This window comes from Pygocentrus nattereri, chromosome 24 (assembly GCF_015220715.1).
Source record: "Pygocentrus nattereri isolate fPygNat1 chromosome 24, fPygNat1.pri, whole genome shotgun sequence".
NCBI lineage: Eukaryota > Metazoa > Chordata > Actinopteri > Characiformes > Serrasalmidae > Pygocentrus > Pygocentrus nattereri.
In genome coordinates, this window is record NC_051234.1 from 2,695,144 (window position 1) to 2,715,376 (window position 20,233).

Genomic DNA, 20,233 nt, shown 5'->3' on the forward strand with positions numbered 1-20,233 from the left:
CAGTTAGGCATCTCTGCGAATCTCAGTGGTAAATCTCAGCAGTGTTTTACCACATACTGTAAGAAAAACTCATTTTTAGGAAACAGTGTCAACACTGCAGTGGATTGGAACTAAAAGCTTGTTTTAAACAGTTTTTAACGTAATTTTATGTCCAGTTAAGGACAAATTATTCTGTGTTACATTTAACACAGCCAGTGTTTTCTTATTTAATGCTGGAGCTGTCCCAATTATTAAAGTAATTGTGATTTATTTCATTATTTCGTGATTGCAATTAGTCTCATTTGTCTTTTTTGTTTCATTTTATTTCCCATTTTTAAAGCAGTGCATTTTGCTCAGTCTGTATGAGTGGACAAAATAAGCTTTATCAGAATGTATTTTTTACTTTTAGCAACATTATTTCCATTGTTTTGAATGAAAGATTCACATGAACCTTGTTTCCACAGTCAACAGTGTCCAATTTTCGTCCAATGAGAGCAACACTGTCTGCCTGTTCCAGCCAATGGAGTCTGCACATCATGTGCATCATACATACAGTCAGTGGTTCAAATCCTCATGATTGAAGCCTCTCATTCTCGTTCATACACCTCCTGGATTCTTGTTAGTGATGCTGTCAAGGGGAACTGGAGCTCCGCTGTGCTGTTGCTTTTGTTAGTTTGCTGCTTGTTGATTTATCTGTAGGTCTATGTAGTGTTCTATGTAGTGTACTGAAAGTGCTGAAGGTATCGTTTTATAGCAGCATACAGCGAGCTGCAGCTGGGCTTCAGCCTTCCCTACCACAGGCAGCTTAAAGGGTCAAACTGGGAAGATTCATTAACATTAATTAAAGATGAAAAAAGATTACTGACAATCATTTAGTGCATGTTGGTAACGTTACATTTAACACCATTGAATAAAACACTATCTAGTACCTTATTCTGAGTTATTTGGGTTGCTTGCAAGTGTAGAACAGTGAGGTCTTTTCACCAGCTTTAAATTTAGTTGTAAGTCACGTGCTGTGATGTCAGCATAAAATAACGGCATGACTTACAACAACTATACATTTTCAACAGGTACCATTATGTAAAACCTTGCTAGTTTTATAGTCCTAGCTAATGATCGTAACTAGCTTGGTTCGACCATGCTGTTGGTCACTTTAATATTAATATTTAAGATTAATGCTTCCCTAGCTAATGTTACGGTCGTTTGAGCCCAAATGTTTCTTGTTTTTGGTTGGTTATGTGAACGTAGACATGTCAGAGGAAAGTTAGCATTAATAGTTGACAGATAAACGTTCTTTAAATACACAGTGCAAAGCAACAAGCTCAAAAAAAGTACATGCATACTGTATGGCCAAAAATATGTGGACACCTGACCGTCGTACCTATATGAGCCTGTTGGACGTCCCTTTCCAAAGCCATGTCTGTTCATATGGAGGTTTGGCTATGACAGCTTCCTCTCTTTTAGGAGTGCTTTCCACAAGCTTTTGGAGTGTCTGTGGGAGTTTGTGACCGTTCTTTCGAAAAAGTTTTTTCAGGCACTGATGTTGGACAAGAAGACTTGACTTGCAATCGTCGTTCCAGTTCATCACAGAGGTTTTCAGTGGGGTTGAGATCAGGGCTGCGTTCTGGCCGCTGTAGGTTCCGCGACAAGCCTGCTGAACCATGTCTTTATGGACCTCGCTTTGCACGTGGGGGCACAGTCATACCAGAACAGGAAAGAGCCTTCGTCAAACAGTTGCCGCAAATTGGAAGTGTAGCATTGGCATTATCCTTCACTGGAACTAAGGGGCCCAAACCCTGAAAACAGCCCCAGACCTTTGTGCCTCCTCCACCAAGTTGGCACTATGCATTCAAGTAGACAGCATTCTCCTCCCATCCACCAAATCCAGATTCGTCTGTCAGACTGCCAGATAGTGAAGCGTGATTTATAACTCCAGAGAACATGTTTCCACTACTGCAGAGTCCAGTGGCAGCATGCTCCACCGCTCCAGCCCAAACTTGGCACTGCGCATAGTGACCTTAGGCTTATTTGCAGCTGTTCAGCCATGGAAACCCATTTCATGAAGCTCCCCATATAAAGTTCTTGTGCTGATGCTCCTCTAGAGGCAGCTTGGACCTCTGTACTGTGTGATGCAGAGGACATGTGATTTTTATGTGCTACATGCTTTAGCGCTCAGCAGCCCTGCTCTGCGAGTTGTTTGGTCTTCCACTTTATGGCTGTACTGTTGCGGCTTCCAGACCAGGCGTGTCAAACTGGGGACCTTCCGGGCCAAAATGCTGCAGATATTAGCGTTTACCCTCATCTTACACTCTGAATTCAGTTCATGAAGGCCTTGCTAATTAGCTGATGAGTTGAATCAAGTGTGTTTAACGAGGCAGCGTCCTTAAGTCTGCGCTTTTTTAGCCTGTGAGGACTGGGACAGATCTAGCAGGGCAAAGATTTTCACAAGCTGACTGACAAAGATGGCATTTTATGACCGTGCCACCTTTAAAGTTCTTTAAAGCCCATCCTACTGCCAGTGTTTGTCCACGGAGATTTCATGGCTATGTGCTTGATTTTATACACCTGTGAAAATACAGGGAGATTCACTCGAAAGAGGCCCAGAATATTCTATAATAACTCTCGCTAGAATGAAGCGATCTGAACGAAACGATGTGCAACGTGCTCTTCAGTATATGGAGCTTCGAACAAGCCGGGACGCCCCTGCGTCGGAGCGGTGAGTTAGGCGCCGGACAGCCATCGGAACGATCATCGTCCGTTTGCAACTTCCATGTGCGTACCCCCTGTATCCCGTATCCCTTCATGTGTCTGGCAGAAAACGGAGATCACTTCCAGAATCGCATGTAATGCAGTCGATTACACACATGCCAAGTTATGTAGTGTAGTTTTTTGGTTCAGATTGCTTCACCCTAAGTGGAGTTACAACCGAACACTCGGGGCCTCTTTCAAGTGAATCTCCCTGTGTGGGTGTCCATATACTTTTGGCCATATAGTGTAGTTCATTTATTAACCAAATGAATTCAGGTTATTATCTATTCTTTTGACTTCTCAACAGGTTTGAAGTGCAAGCTTATTCTATATCTTGTAGAGCTACAGCCAAAAGCACTGCTTCTTTAAATGGGATAAAAAAAACATTTTACCGCACAAAACAATGCAGTAAATTTGCAATATTTATTTTAATCATTTGACAGCCCAAGTATGTTTGCATGTAGGGTGAACGACATGGCTGGAACATAAGCTGTGTGATGCTGTTCTGAAGTAGAGCTTATTATGTCACTCACTGAGTATACAGCCAAGCGGATTCCCTCCATTGGCAGTGAAAACGCACCACATCCCATACGAATAATGGCTGAAATAAAGAGTAACCGCTCACTTAACTGTAATAAGCTCTCACAGCCGCAAACCTTTAATTACAGTCGGCCATGCAGTTCCTCATCCGTCCATCTGTGATGTTTTCCAGTGAAAACGTGCGGCTCCAACCTCTACGGCCCATCTGGCACTTTGACTTCTCCTAATTTCCCCATCCAGTACGAGAGCAACTCGCAGTGTGTGTGGATCATCACGGCCAGTAACCCCAATAAGGTAGAGTATGAATTCGGATTCGCCTCACGCACAGTGTACACACACGTACACACACACACAGAGAGACATTGACTCTGCATTGATATATGATGTGCCAACCATGTGGGTAATTATGCTTATACCCATAAACCTAATTGGTTCCTTGTCTCATGTGCATGCACACTGCATCGATAATAGGAACGTGTTATATAGTGGAAGTTTGTGGGTCATTTTCTCTGGCACTTTCTTGACTTAGAGAGATTGATGATGCTACAACCTTCTCTGTGAGACAGAAGGATCCTAATGGGCCGAAGTTAGCGTAAGCCTGCGGCTCGCTAGCAGACTTTATGGTGCTCTGTTATACTCTGCTGAGGTGGCTCTGTGGACTGGCTGCTCAGAATGGTGCACCGCATTAGCTGGGAACATTCTGCTGTATATTACAGCGTAGAAGGAAATGCTACTGTTGGGAATTAGAGACTTGCTCGGTTCCCAGGTAATCTATAAAACTCAGAAAGCAGAAAAAACGTTGCACACATTTGACCTCACATCAATTCAATTCTGTATTAATGCTCCAAATAAAAAGACTCTGCTGTTGATGGAGTCGACACTCTACTGCTTGCTTTCTAATGAAGAGGCCACTGAATGTGGATCAGAGTCCTGGTAGGAAGGTTCTGTTTACGCTGGGGCCTTCGTTACAGTGCCTTTGAGAAGCCATACAAGACCAGACTTCTGTCTGTTTGAATGAGGAGAGACCCAAGTATTTGAAACCGAAGGTGAAATTACTGCGTTACGAACGTGTTTGAAGTTGCTGCTAAAATCTGACCAAAACCTGAGAAGTAGTTCGTAGCGTTTGGCTCAGCAAACGCACAAAAAAACGTCTTTTTTCAGGTTGTTCTTCTGAGTATGTGCAGATCTCCACAACAGGAGGGGGCTTTCCAAAGTCATTGCGTAACCAGCGAGTTGCTCCGTTTCTCGAAGGGCGGGACTTTCATTATATTTCAACCAGTGGCTGGTCTCCTCATTCATAACATCTCTGAGGTATATACAGTACTGTGCAAATATCAGATGCCACCCTTTATTTTATGTATGTACACACTCATCAAGATATGCGTATATCTCTATAGGTATATATCTCAATATATGCATATATCTTGATATGTGTGTGTGTGTATATATATATATCTCTGTGTATATCTCAATATATGCGTATATTGCTGTGTGTATATCTTGATATATGCGTATATCTCTATGTGTATATCTCGATATATATGTATCTCAATATATGTGTTTCTCTGCATACTTTGCTGCCCTCACTGGTCACAGGTCAGAGTGACTGCAGTACTGAGTGACCCACCACACAAATAAATCTGCTTTGTGGGGGTCGTTATCTTTGAAGAACAGGGTAAAAGGGGGTAACAGAGTATCAGAGAAACAGATGGACTACAGTCTGTAACTGTAGAACTACAGAGTGCAGCTATACGGTCAGTGGAGCTGATAAAGTGGACAGTGAGCAAGAAAAAGAAAACAAGAGCCAAATAAATATTGTAAAATATGTAATGAAATTTCCCCAGGAGTTGTGTCACTGGTGTTACTGCGTAACAGAAAATCTCTTATTTTGAAATAAGTCGCACTGATGACATCACTGGACTTCCTTTGATCCTCCCTGTTTTCTGAGGATCTATGAAGAGAAGCTCACGGTGAGTCCACTGTGTCTCTCAGTTCTCAGAGATGTTCTCATTCAGCTCATGACCTCATATGAAGCTTTGTTGCGGTCATTGGTGTGACCGACTTCATTCTGAGGTAACTGTGGAAAAAATAGAAACACAAATGGATTAAATTCCATATTTCAGTGGCTATTGGGCAGTCGTGGGCTGGAGGTTAGGGATCTGGCCCTGTGACCGGGAAGGTTGCCGGTTTGATCCCCAGCGCTGACAGTCCATGACCGACATGTCCTTGAGCAAGACACCTAACCCCCAACTGCCCCCCGGGTGCTGTGGATAGGGCTGCCCACCGCTCTGGGCAGGTGTGCTCACTGCCCCCTGGTGTGTGTGTATTCACTAGTGTGTATGTGGTGTTTCACTTCAAGGGTGGGTTAAATGCGGAGGTGGAATTTCCCCGTTTGTGGGATTAAAACAGTATCACTGTTTATCAATCTGTTCAATACCTCTGGTGTTTCCTTTATTATGTGTAACACCAATGAGGACCGGTAACACCAGTGACTCCTGTGGGCAGATTAAGTGAACGTAGAATAACCCATACATATTCTGCGGCTGAACTTTAAAGTCTGGAAAAATGTCCCTGTAAATGACTTTGAAAAACTGAGATCAAGTCTCCTGAAAGGAATGGAAGCTAAGAAAGGCAAAGAGTGGCGGCGCTGCTTAGTAACAGTCTGGATTCTTAAGTCCTCCACACGAAGAGTGGCATCTGACTTTTGCACGTTGCTGTATAGCTGAATGATGAACCCTGGTGTGGCTTCAAGGAAACCTCTTGTGATAGAAATGTGTCAGAGACATGTAATACTGCTTTATGCTCTCCTCTCCAGGACCTACATTTGCCCTGCGTGTTTATTCCGCGGGATTAAACAGATTAAACGTTTGCCATTCCTAATACTGAAGAATATCAAGAAGCTCACAGTTTCTTCAGTTTTCCTTGAAGTAGCAGAGCACAGCCTAGATCAGAACCGTTTTTGGTGCCACAGTGTAATTTAAAACATTTAACTCTTACATTATGTTTCAGATAAATGTTATTGCGCAGTTAATGTCGGCTTTTGTGAATGAACACCTGAGCGTTTATCACTATAACAGCCTGGAATTACATACCTGCATGAATGCACTCCGATATTTGAAATATTTTCAAAGAATTCTCCCATCCTGCCATTAACTATTTGCAAATAGCAGGGCTGGATATTCAATTGCTGCTAAATCTATGCCCTCCTGGTGCTGTGCAATGCAAATGGGCCCTAAAAGACATAGCGTTATTGCCTCATTTATCTTAGCCAGATGGAATTGCAGAGTTTAAGTTTTATTGCGCGTCTCTCGCTCTCATAATAAGAGAGCCACAGGCAGCACGACTGCATTATCGCATTGTTAGCACTGCGGAGTAAACTTAAAGGGGCACGCCGCAGATTTTTCAGGATTTCTTCATAATTAAGCTGTTATAATGTAAATAAAGTCATTAAGGGTGGTTTGATGTGAGATGCATCATTCTAGAGAAATGTATGGAGTCTACTGATCACAGAGGTGGTGTTAGGAACCAGACGTTTTAAGCTTTTTAAGGACCCATATGTTACACTTTTGTCCCCCATGGGGTCAGGCTATACCGTTTGTGTGGGTTTGTGTACCAAAAACAGTCAAAATTAGTTTTTACAGGACTATTTTTACAACCTCCCTTAGAAAGTAACAGGCTGTTTATGTTACTGCGTCTTTAAGACACACACATACACACACACACACACACATATATATATATATATATATATATATATATATATATATAAAACTGTCACTATTTTCGAAACAAAAAAGATAAAAGATACAAAACCTTGTATCTCCAAAATGGTAACTTTACAGGAGAAGGAAAAAACCTACTTTACTTTTAATGCAAGTCAATGGAACCGGAATTTTTTCCAAGTAATTTTGGTCCGTTTCTTTTTGTCCATTCTTCATGAAACTTACACACAAAGTAAAGAACAAAAGGCATTTTCAAATTATGTCAAAAAGTGAAAAATGACGAAAATGACTATAGAAGGTTTTATATACACGCACACATTATTATAAAAATGGTTTCCTTGATTATTGATATTGTCTCAAAGCTCGCTCACAGACACGTAGCACATGATACGTATTTTATGTATGATATGATATGTATAGGTACATGCGGAGTGTTGTAACTCAATTTAGTCCCCAAAGAAAAGGTTTGGGTTTTTTTTCCCCAGATTTTCCACTATTTTACCATCACTAACATTACATATAAGAACTCAGAAGGTGTGACGGGTGACTGGTGGTTATGGGTAGTACATAACATGGCTGTATTCAAGGCTCCTGTCAGCCCCACTGTAAAGAAATGTGCATGCGGAAGATTCTGTAGAACAAAGACTTTCACATCAAACCGCTCTGAGTGACTGTGCTCACATCTTGACAGTTGAACTGTGGAGAGATTTTGAAAAACCGCTCAAAGCCTTACCACCAGATAGGCACACGTGTGCACATATGCGTTTGCTGTGTTATTGTTGTGCGTATGAAAAGGGATATGGCGCATTTTGTATTGTTTACACATAAATCCCACGCCTCGGGCTTCGTTCAGACGCCGCTATCTGTGAGACAGCCTCTGAACACACTCGGGAGGGTGATTATGCAAATGGCACGACTAATGTAGCAGTGGCATGTGATATCAGCTTAAACGTGGAATGAGTGGAACGTTCAGCGATTTGCTGAAGATTCTGAACGAGGAACGCAGATCATGCACTGAAGTCTTCCGTTCATCCGACTCACGAGTCTGTATTTCGTAAATCGTGCATTACTGTAATCAGCTGAATTCAGTTCCACTGGACGTCCACCAGGCCATTGAGGCTGAGTGGAAATGAAGGGTGATTTACTGATGAGATGTAGCAAATTACTGGCTCCCATTAGCTTGTGAGCTCACTAGGTTATTGTATGTGTAGATCACTTTTATTTCATAATTGTGGCCATCGCAGACCACAGTTGGAAGCGTTGATTAAGACCATATGAGGAGACCTCAGGCGCCAGAGCGTCTGACTGAGAAGTGATCACTCTCACATAAAGCTCATATAAGGAATGGTTACTGAAGAATATTAGTGTTTTAGAAGGGTTTTTCACCATTTTTGCGTATTTAAAGTGATTTGATGTGAAATGCGCGGTTTTAGGGTTTTAGGGTTTTAGGGTATGGGGACGTTTTTCACCGTAGTGGTCAATGGAACCGTAGCATTTACTGCCTCCTAAAGCTCCCTCACAGAAAGTTATTACATTAAATGGTTATGAATACGCTGCCTGGTGCCTGAGACATTGCTTTACAATAGTCAAAAATGTTTCCCCGAGTGGCGCAGCCGTCTAAGCGTTGGCCGTGTTATCAGGAGATTGCGAGTTCGATCCCTGGTGATGCTGCAGCCAGCCTCGCTCTCTCTGGGTGGGTAGGATGGCCCCCCCCCGTCTCCCCCATCACTCAACGTGATACTAGTCAGCGCAGGCGTCTGTTAGCTGACGTAACAGATCTGGTGGTCGGCGCTTTCCTCCGAGCGCGTTCGGCTGTCCCGTTATGCAGTATCATCACAGCATTGCGTGATCATCATGATATCACAACATTATCAACTTCTCACACCAGTAAAGCTTGATCATATGACCAAGTGTGACGCAAACGTCCAGGTTTGTAGAAATTACAGCCCAAAACTTGCGCCTCTAGTCGTTTTCAGGTCTGAGAGTTTTATCACTACAGTTGCGTTTACTACTAGTTAAGATGCTTCGTAGAGAAATTCCACTGATAGTTTTACGTTTCTGCATAATTCAGTCATTAAGGTGTAAACAAAGTCATTCAACTTGGGGTTAAATGATTCATTGTAGAGAAAACTATCTAATTATCCAAAAGCACCAGTGAACCTGCACCTCCTCTGAGTTTTTCTATATAATGATACAATTGTTTAATATTTGGGAAAAGAAAACAAAAATTACAAACTGTTTTGCCTTGCAGTGCCATACAAATACATCTCCACTATTGAGGGGTTTTAACAATATGATTTAGGCCAAAAGCTTTTCAGAACTGATTTCAAGTCATTCGGAATGACTTTGTTTACATCCTAATCACGTGGTATTAAATTACATCAAGTAGAAAATTGCACAATGTTGCTAGTTTAAATAAATTATAAATAATTGTTCAAATAAGTGATCATTAGATATGAAAATATGAGGTTTTCTTCTAACAGATATTTTCTGTAAGACCATTTTCTTCCACCCTTGCAGGTGATCCAGATCAACTTTGAGGAGTTTGACCTTGAGCTTGGATACGACACGTTGACGATAGGGGACGGTGGAGAAGTTGGGGACTCCAGAACGATAATCCAAGTGTAAGTCCATTTTCCTGTATTATTGGCTCAGTGATGTTAATAACATGTGCATGGTGTAATATGCAGAATCTATATGCATTGCCCTAGCACGAGTAGAGGGCAGTGGCCCCGTGTCCTTTTTCCGTGACCCCGTGTCCTTTTCAGTCTTACTGCATAAAAAATGTGCTTGTAGTTTTGAAGTAAATAGCTAAATATCAGTATTTCATTAGTTTTTATTTGGCAAAATAGTGAATGTGTAACGAGGTGGAGCGATGATGATGCGGGCGCATATGCGTAGAGAAGCGAGATTTATTATGGGTAAATCCAAACAGGGTCAAAACGGTCCCGGGTCACAGAGCCAACACGGAGAAATGGAGGGACAGACGTAACGAGGAACACAGGATAAACTCAATGGAGGCCGGAAGAAACAAACAGTACAAACAATATACTACAAAGACCAAACAGCACTAATCAAACAATACAAAGACCAGCAAACTCACAGAGGAAAACACAGGGCTTAAATGCAGGGAAACAACGAGGGTTAAGGGTTGGGGCAGTCGTGGGCTGGAGGGTAGGGAACTGGTTGCCGGTTCGATCCCCAGTACCTAACCCCCAATTGCTTCCCGGGTGCCGTGGATAGGGCTGCCCACCGCTCCGGGCAAGTGTGCTCACTGCCCCTTAGTGTGTGTGTCATCACTAGTGTGTATGTGCTGTTTCACTTCAGGAATGGGTTAAATGCAGAGGTGGAATTTCCCCGTTTGTGGGATTAAAAAAAGTATCACTTAACAAGACACAGACAAATCAAGGGTGGAGTCTGCAAACAAGGGGGCGGGGCAGGGAAGAACTCAATGAAAACAAAAGCACATGGACAGGACTGGGAGGAGCCAATCGTGACAGAATGGTGGTCTATTCAGAAAAAATTAAAAGTCTGTACCTGCGGTGCAATTTTCATGATATCAAACGTCTTTACTGAACATCGCATTTCTCACAGCTGAAGCTTACTGAGAAACAATTAGACGTTTTGAAGCCTGATTTACTGAATTCTTCACTCTTCTATTTGAGAATTTGTCAAGTTACCAAGCTATTTGACACGTTACCAAGCTCTGTTACATAATAAGCAGGTGTACCAGGTGTGTTGAGAGAATGTCAGTTGGTATTTCTAGTGTGATCCCTTTGTGAAGAGTTTGGTAACGTTTGCTAGCTAGGCATAATAATCCTAATTACAGCGTTATTAGAATGTATACTCGCCCTGTTTCTCCTGTAGTAATTTAACAGTTATGCCTTTAGGGTAACAGGCAGGAACAGGCAGTGCTGAACCTCCCTTCGGTTTCCAACGTTGCAATTTCCGTTCACTCACGAAAGAAATTCGAACTGTCATTGCAATCATGGGAACAAAAGCCGCAGATCCGAGCGAGCTGCCAAGCTCCAAATCCACACGCACAACAGGCTCTCCATGAGGGGAAACCGCTTTTCCCAACGCCCTCCACCCAACACCACTCCCCCACCTATCCCACAACGCAGCTGTGCATCCCGGCAGCACTTTCTTGAAAAGACACACTTTAGCAATTGTGTGTTGCGGTGTGTTCTGGCGCTCTGCCAAGCCAGAATCCTTTTAGTGCTAGCTTGACATCCCTCAAGGACGAGCACCCGTCTCCTGCCAAAGCAGCTATGCATAAACTGTGGCTAAAATAATTGACTACTTTTAACCGTCCCATTAATGCCAGTGTAAAAGTAGCTGCTGTCTTGAGTGGTCTTGATACCGACGTGTTCCCATAAAGAAAAGGCTGTTTTCTTCCAGTCTGAGGAAGATCTGTCTGTCTCTCACTGTCTGACTGCAGATTGACTGGCAGCTTCGTCCCTGACCTCATCGTCAGCATGACCCACCAGATGTGGCTGCACCTGCAGTCGGACGAGAGCGTGGGCTCCATCGGCTTCAAAATCAACTATAAAGGTTCGTTTTGCCACATGGAAATGATAAGTGTTAAAAAATGCTGTGTAATTAAAAAATGGACCGTTTGTGTGGGCACATTGGTTTGTACTCTATTTTAGCCACACTGAAACGTTTTGGTCAAATAACATAATTTGTTGATTTTTAGGTAAAAAAATAAATATTAATACAACATCTCCATGGAACAAACTTAAAGTTGATGCAGTGATATTCATTTTGTGAGGTCTCAAAGTTTTTTTGTCTCGTTGGATTTTAATGCAGCTAATTTCAGTTCAACTCTGTGATCCTTTAAAACACAAAGTTGCTCTTAGATGTAACAGCCATGGGTTTATCTAAGCAGCAGATGGGATCCAAAACTAATAATAATCAGCTGTTACTAAGCAAGAAGAGACTATAAAAGATGTCCTCTATCACTTTCTGAAATGACCTTAAGAAAAAGTTATGGTGAGGTTAAAGATCTGGGAGACAAAGAAAGATGTCTCATAGAACTGCTCTCAGTCTGGTCAGGTATGCAAAGCAAAACCCCCACATCACTGCCACCAACGTACAGGGAGGTTTAGCAATAGTCGGTTTAGAAAGTGATGCACTGACTGCGCAGTCATCAGAACGTAACCTTAACTGTAAGCCCATTACAAAAGACAACATCTGAAAAAGGCTAAACAACATCTAGATAAGCCATAGTCCAGGTTCTGTGGTGTGATCAGACTAAACTGTAACTCTTTGGCTGCATTATCCAGAGGCGTGTTTGGAGAAAAAGAGATGCATTTCAAGAAAACAGCACCTTGGCAACTGCAAAGCCTGAGGGTGGATCTGTTATACTTTGTGTGGCACAGGAAATGTTTTGGGAACAGAGAGAAGAAAGCATTCATTTTAATATCAACAAATCCTGGAAGCCATCATCCCACAAGCAGTACATAACCTGAAGATAAAAGAGCTTGAATATTACAAGACGATGTTCCAAAACATACATCTAGAGGTGAGTAATCCAGGTCCACAAATTAAACACCCTCCCCAGGATTTCGTTCCAACTGTCTGAACACCTTTGCTACTGTTTTGAGCAAATTAGAGAAGTCAAGCAGTTGGAACAAAATCCTGGAGAGGGTTTGTACTTCTTGGACCTGGATTACCTGCATACATCAGAATCAACCTCAACCTACTTAAAGAAACAAAAGATCAAAAATCTCTGTGTAGATTGCGTGCATTATGTACATGCGAGACTATTTTTAAACTAGAATCTTTCTGTAAGGAAAAGTGGAAAAAATGTTAAAAAAAAAAAAAATATATATATATATATATATATATATATATAATGACTGTTATCTGGCTGCACCAAATGTTTGTTGGAGGTAATTGCAGCCAAAGGGAGGTCTACTTGGCACTGGCTGACAGAATATTAAGTTTAGCTAATTAAAAAAATATTTTCTATGAAAATCAACACAATGCATGATTTGACCGGGGTGCTCAAACTTTTGTATACAACCTTAACTGGATTTCTGTGGTTAACAGGATTTAAAACATGATTAAAAAATGACAGCAAGCTAAGAACATCAGAACCTACATTTCTTAAACACAATGATTTTGTTAAAAGAAAGTATCCACATTAAAAAAAAACTACATCATATATTATTTATTTAGTGTTTACTTAATATAGACAAATACATAAAGAACTAAAAACTACATCATATATTATTTATTTAGTGTTTAATATAGCAAAATACATAAAACTAAAAGCTATATTACTTATTTATTTATTTGTTTGTTTAGTGTTTATTTAATACAGATAGACACAAACTATATCAACTATATCATCTATTATTTATTTAAGTACTTATTTATTTATTTATTTAGTGTTTATTGAATATAGACAGATACATAAACTAAACTATATAATTTAGTGTTTATTTATTTAGAGTTTAATATAGACAAATACATAAAGAACTAAAAACAATAAACAAAAAACTATCATCTATTATTTATTTAAGTACTTATTTATTTATTTATTTATTTATTTAGTGTTTATTAAATATAGACAGATACATAAAAAACTAAACTATATCATTTAGTATTTATTTTATTTATTTATTTATTATTTATTTAACATAGACAGATACATGAACATTTCAGGGAGTTTTCTTACAGCAAATATAATAACATTCATAGCAATACATACCCCGATTTCCACTGTTGTATCTTTTTTACCTGTTATGTATTTTATTTGTTTTAGTTCATTACTCACTCCAACTCCGTGAAGCTTTAACATCGGGTACGTTTATTGAGTTTGTCTGTCTGTCGAACCTGCGCTGCTTTAAGAGCGACGCGGACACTGAGGCAGCTGCCCATCGGTTCCCGTTAGAAGCCAATCAATCAATCAATCAATCAACCTTTATTTTGACTCGGAAGTACATTGAGGGCAACCCTCATTTTCAATGTAGCCGAGCCGAGAAGCCATATACTGTTACTGAGTCAGCAGGTTTATCTGTTCTGTTCCAGGTACGAGGAATGCTCATCAGCATCACGGTGGTAACTGACTCTGTTATGGATGCCGCGGACGGAGATTATGTCTCTGTCCTTTAAGTCCCTTGAAGACAACAGGCTGATTATTCAGTCAAAATGCAAAGCCAATTGAATTGACTGGCACCTCTGATGCTCTGTATTCAGCATTATTAATCCCACTTTAGCCCAGCAGCACTTCTTCCAGTGGGATGCTTCCCTTTCTCAGCTGTTTGCCCACATGGTGTCAACTCGGAGAATGCTAACTGTTACTTTTTCCCCTAAACAGAAATTGACAAGGAGAGTTGTGGAGATCCTGGCATTCCTCTGTACGGCTTCCGCGAGGGCGGAGGTTTCTCCAACGGGGACGTGCTGCGCTTCGAGTGCCAGTTTGGCTTTGAGCTCATCGGAGAGAGAATGATTTCCTGTCAGAATAACAACCAATGGTCGGCTAACATCCCAATCTGTATATGTGAGTGCCAGCATCCACCACTAGCTTTTAAAACACTCGATGGGCGTCAAGGACGGCAATTTGCCTTGCTGCACTGAAGAGGCTGGCAATATCAACAGTAGAAACATTTTAGAGGAGGGCCCATACCTGCAAGTTAGATTCATTACCCCCAGCGTCTGACAGGTTAGGGTGCTAAGCTTTCATAGCCAAGTGGCGATGACTCATGAAAATCAGACCATGGGTTTTCCACCGTATGGACTGGTCGAGATTATGCCGAGCGAGTTGGCTAATTGAAAGCTTGTTTCTCTATGGGTAAACAAGACAATTACTGCATGGCTAAATCCGGCTGTCAGACTCCAGGGCATTGCAGGAGACTAGCAGAAGATAAAGGAGGCCGTCCTTTGGGAGATGTTACAGAAGGAAGCAGTAGGACTCGACCCAGTAGCACTCAGCAGTTTTTTCTCCTTACACTCTCAGAAAAAAAAGTAAGACACCGTCACGGGGACAGTAGCCCTTTTGTCACTGAGGTGGGACCCTCAGGGGTACATCTCAGTACCTTTAGTCAGGGAACATAACTGAACCATAATCCGCTGAAATTATACACTCACCGGCCACTTCATTAGGTACACTTTGCTGGTAAAAGGTTGGACCCCCTTTTGCCTTCAGAACTGCTTTAATTCTTCGTGCCAGACTTTCAACAAGGTGTTGGAAACGTTCCTCAGAGATTCTGGTTGGTTATTTGAGTTCCTGTTGTCTTTCCATCATCTAGAACCAGTCTGCCCATTCTCCTCTGTCCTCTCACATCAACAAGGCATTTTCGTCCACACGACTGACCGCTCACTGGATGTTTCCTCTTTTTCGGACCGTTCTCTGTGAACCCTAGAGGTGGTTGTGTGTGAAAATCCCAGCAGATCAGCAGTTTCTGAAATACTCAGACCAGCCCGTCTGGCACCAACAACCACGCCACGTTCAAAGTCCCTTAAATCCCCTTTCTTCCCCGTTCTGATGCTCGGCCTGCACTTCAGCCAGTTGTCTTGACCACCTCTACATGCCTAAATGCACTGAGTTGTGGCCGTGTGATTGGCTGACTAGCTATTAGTGTTAACAAGCAACTGAACAGGGGTACCTAATAAAGTGGCCGGTGAGTGTATTTTCTAAGTTGTACTGACTCCACACACCCCGCCTCGCCTCCAGGCTTTTTATTTTATTGGTCTGTTTTAAAACATTACTTTATAAAAAGATACAAATGTCTACTTAACTTATTTTAAAACTTATTTAAAGTACATAACTAGAAAGGAGAAAGTTTGGGAGTAAACTTTAAGTTGGCTTGAGAAAGTCGATAGGGCATTACTGTGGTATCCCAGGTCGTTGCTAAGGTTTTGCTATTTTTTTCCTAAGTGGTTGCTAAGATATTGCTAGGCAACTGCTATAGACACAGGTCGTTGCTAAGGTGTTGCTAGACCATTGCTATGTTATCCCAGGTGGTTGCTTAGATATTGCTAGGCCATTGCTATGGAAACATAGGTGGTTGTTAATGTGTTCCTAGGCTATTGCTTTGTTATCCCAGATGGTTGCTAAGGTGTTATGGGGCCACTGCTATGGAAAACTAGGTGGTTGCTAAGGTGTTGTTAGGTGTCCCTCTGTTAAGCCAACTCAATAAAGTATCTCATTTACTTCTTGCAAACAAAAAACTGGCTATGAACTGAATTCTGCAAAATACGATACAAAATTCTTTCATCACAAGCAGCAACTGTGACTTTTAAGGGTTACTTTCAGCAGTAATCTGCATCATACATTGGTGGTGGTATTTTTTCCACAGACCTTATGACCCACTCATCTTTTCCTCTTCCAGTTCCCTGTCTGTCTAACTTCACGGCCCCCGCTGGGACGGTTCTGTCCCCGGATTATCCGGAGGGTTATGGCAACAACCTGAACTGCGTGTGGCTGATCATCGCTGAGTCAGGCAGCCGGATTCACCTGGCCTTCAACGACTTCGACTTGGAGCCGCCTTACGACTTCCTGACGGTGCGGGACGGGGAGCAGACGGATGCCACCATCCTGGGACGCTTCACAGGCGCCGAGGTGCCCTCGCACCTCACCAGCAACTCCAACGTCTTGCAGCTAGAGTTCCAGGCTGACCACTCCATGTCCGGCAGAGGCTTCAACATCTCCTATAGCAGTGAGTAGCAGTTTTGAGTGGACAGTTAATCCAAGTCTAAATTCCAACAAATCCATCAGTTCATGTGAGAATTTGGGTCTTTGCAGAGTATATCCATATCCTTAAAGTTTATTATAAATGAATTGAATTTATTTATCTTTTGAAAATAAAACACAAAAAATGACCAATATTAAGTTCAAATTTTATATATATATAAAAAAATGAAAACGTTTTTTTTGGATTGTACTTGCATGACAAGCTAACAAGCTTGCGGTAAAAATGAACAAGGGTGGCTTTACTGATGGACACATAATCCAAGCTCATAGACACAAAGCAGGCCTGGGTCAAAACCAAAAAAACTCAGCCAGAAAACAAACATAACCGTAAGCAAACAATCCAAAGGGTGAGGCAAGAGACCAATGTCCAGAATACAGTCCAAAAGGTCAGAACACGGTGAGACAACCAAAGGCAGACACACAATGAAAACGCTCAGGGGGTCGATAACGGTTCAATACTTCGCAGCCTTACTGTGCTAAAGCCCGGGCTTAAAAACTGAACTAATCACATGACCTGTGAAACAGGTGGAACATTAGTATTCGGGAGAGTGAGACCGCTGAGCGGAGCGTGAAGGCAGTGCAGAGGTCGCAGGAGTCAGGTGAGTAATCAGTGGGTATCACCTCTGCCTTCTACGCTGTAGACTGGGGTTCAATCCCCACCTGGGTAAGCCCCCTACACTACACCAATAAGAGTCCTTGGGCAAGACTCCTAACACCACCTTCGCCTACCTGTGTAAAAATGATCAAACTAAGTCGCTCTGGGTAAGAGCGTCTGCCAAATGCTATAAATGTAAATGTAAAGGTGATCTCGCTAAGGATTCTGGGAGATGGAGTCCGAGTGAGAGTCAGAGCCTGAGGGATGCGTGACGGTGGCAACTTGACTTGCCCGCTCTTTTTAAACTTCCTCAAAAACGTCCATCACTTTATTATTTCAACGCAATATCATTTATGTCATAAATATCTCACCAAAAATGACACAGGCTGTTCATAAGTACTCAAGTGCTGCCTTTTAAACGTGTAATTCAGGGCTGGTGCATCTGTCATGAAGTCCCTGTGTAGATAGCCTTCAAAGTAATGTTACTGAAAAATGGGGGGTGCAAAAAACCCTGCTGCGGCCGATGGAATGGCTTATCACGTTATTCATGTAGCACTATCAACTATAGATTAAGGCTCATTAGGGGAGAACTATTACTAACTAGACTAACAGCCATCGTATATAATGCTAAACTACATTTTAAAGGCTCGCGGGGTCAAAATCCAGCTCCATTTCTATCATTTCTTTTTATTTAAAGTAATACTCAAAGACAAATCGAAAGAAAAAGAACATAGCATGATCAACCTGGGTGTAGCAGAATTTACCACTAGGGATTTTGTTATTCTCACTGAATCTGTAAACGCAAAGTATTTGAATATGAACGAGAAAACAATTCTTATTTAACGAAGAGTTAATTCCTCTACGTGATGCAGAGGTAAATGGGGAGTGTAGCCGTATTATTTGCTCTTTAAGTGAGTTTTTAAGAAGTGGTAGTTAATACTAACGTTACATTCCGTTTAAATGGTCATGTAAGCCGTCTTTTTACCCACCCAGCGGGCTGCTAACGTTGTTATACTTTCTCATAGGGCTGTAGTGGTATTCAATTTCATTTTGAAGGCCTCGGATTTGTGTTGGACTTGGAACTATGGCTTGTTTTTTGTTTAACGGTCACAGAGCACATTGTCCTGCTCAGGGGTTAAACTGGGCTGGAGCGACCCGGAGCTTTAGCGCCTTTGGTTGGTCTCAATGGCAACCAGAGCTGAGCTCCGGTGCTGTGATTTGATGGAAACGTAAGCCGTTTCGTAATAAAATCTTTGGGAAACTCCATTTAACTGTTTGTGATAAACCTTTGTGAGAAATCTTTAACCTCGGCCCCCTTCAAGGACATTCGTTTTGTGCTTCTCCGCGTTGTCCTTGTCTCTTTCCGCCATCCGGTAAGTGTTTAATGGTTCATTTCGGCTATTTTGAGGTGTTTTTTCACTTTTCCTTATACTTCAACAAGTAGCCTAGTGTTCTGTGGCTGAGGTGTGTGGTCGGGTTTGTGTAGCCAGTTAACTTGCAGCTGTAAAAGCTAAACATTTGTTTATACAGTGTGTTTGTTCCACATAAATGTGTTTTTGACTGAACCTGATGGACTTATGATGATGATTTGTCTACTGTTCTGCTAACCGTTGTTAAATGTACTGGAAGGCATACATTTGCACCACTAATAGTGTCTGTAGTTTACTATGGCTAATCAGAGTTAACCTGGTTAGTGATGTTTGGTAGGAAGGCTGGTTTACAGTCTGAAAAACAAGTCTCCAAAACCTGAGTGGATGGTGAACCTGGCAGTAAGCAGAGGTGAACCATTTCTCACGTTTTCTGTATAAATGCTGTTGTACTGGATTGTTTTTGTACTGGTTTTAGTGATTGGAACATTTTATTTGCTTATTTAAAGGCTTTATTTCGACGTTCATTTCTGACAGGAAGGAATCCAATTAAGCCATCGAGACAAAAACAGAGGCGGTTGTTTTTAATCACATTTTCATGATATTTAATGATGCAGGCATTGGTTGAGTTAATTTAGAAGGAGGACTAGCTGCAGGAATTCAGAGAATTTAGTATTGGCACTGATTGGATTCATTGGTTGTCCACTCTCAGTGAACCCATTGGGTGGATTCTCTCCAAGTGGGCATTGAAGAAGTAGAAGAGGTTTTTTGTGGTTTAAATGTAGTTAAGTTTGAGTCATTTTTACATACAGTTTGTTTTGTGAGAAGAAAATCCTTTTGTTTTTCCAGTAATTGGTACTAGAAGGATGTAATGACACCTACATTATTTTGGGGGGGTTTATTATTGGCCCAGTCTGGCTTTCATAAAGACTCAGTCTTGTTCTGATTGGGACTTGGTCTTGACTTGGCTTCATCTAGTCATGATCTTCAACTTCTCTTGGTCTACAGCCCTACCTTCCACAAAAGCCTTTTAATTGATAAGACTGGTAAAGTGCTTTCATTACAGCTTGAGAGATGTGGCAATTTGTTTGAGTAAGTACCCCACCACCGGTCAGTGATGGGTCAGCTTCTTATTTTGGAGCATAGCTGTAGTTTTTTGTTCTTGGACTATATTGTGTGTCTAGCTAAAATCTTTGAAAGGTGAATTTTGGACCATATATGAGCTGGTTAACGTCCCTGTGGGGTGTGTTTTATATATTGCTGCCCTAAGCTGTCAAATTGGCTCGACTGTAGAAATGCACCTGCTACAATCCGGCTTTACAATAGTAATACTGCACCTCCAAGTGTTGGGTGTGGTGCTCAAGGGGTGTCATGTGCTGACAACTGTGTTCCCAACACTTTTAAAATTGCTGCTTCGCCCCTGGCATTATTTAGCGGTAAGTTTCAGAGGAGAGAGCGTGTGGCCTGGCGGTCCAGCAAAAAGAGGCCAGTTTTCTGCTAACTGAAATGTTCACATAGAAACCTAAGCTAGTTGAATTTGCCTTTAATCATATGCTTTGATGTTAGTTTGCCACCA

The 20,233-nt window shown here is 41.7% G+C and overlaps 1 protein-coding gene across 3 annotated transcripts in view; it reads left to right on the forward strand.

Moving 5' to 3' along the window:
- csmd3a (CUB and Sushi multiple domains 3a) overlaps positions 1–20,233 on the forward strand; it is a 534,059-nt gene that overhangs the window by 185,719 nt on the left and 328,107 nt on the right. For all 3 annotated transcript variants that reach the window (XM_037534188.1, XM_037534189.1, XM_037534190.1), the window contains exons 10-14: positions 3,440–3,561; positions 9,510–9,613; positions 11,431–11,543; positions 14,320–14,502; positions 16,334–16,660. In XM_037534188.1, coding sequence (XP_037390085.1) covers positions 3,440–3,561; positions 9,510–9,613; positions 11,431–11,543; positions 14,320–14,502; positions 16,334–16,660 — 849 coding nt within the window. The remainder of the gene's footprint in view (positions 1–3,439; positions 3,562–9,509; positions 9,614–11,430; positions 11,544–14,319; positions 14,503–16,333; positions 16,661–20,233) is intronic.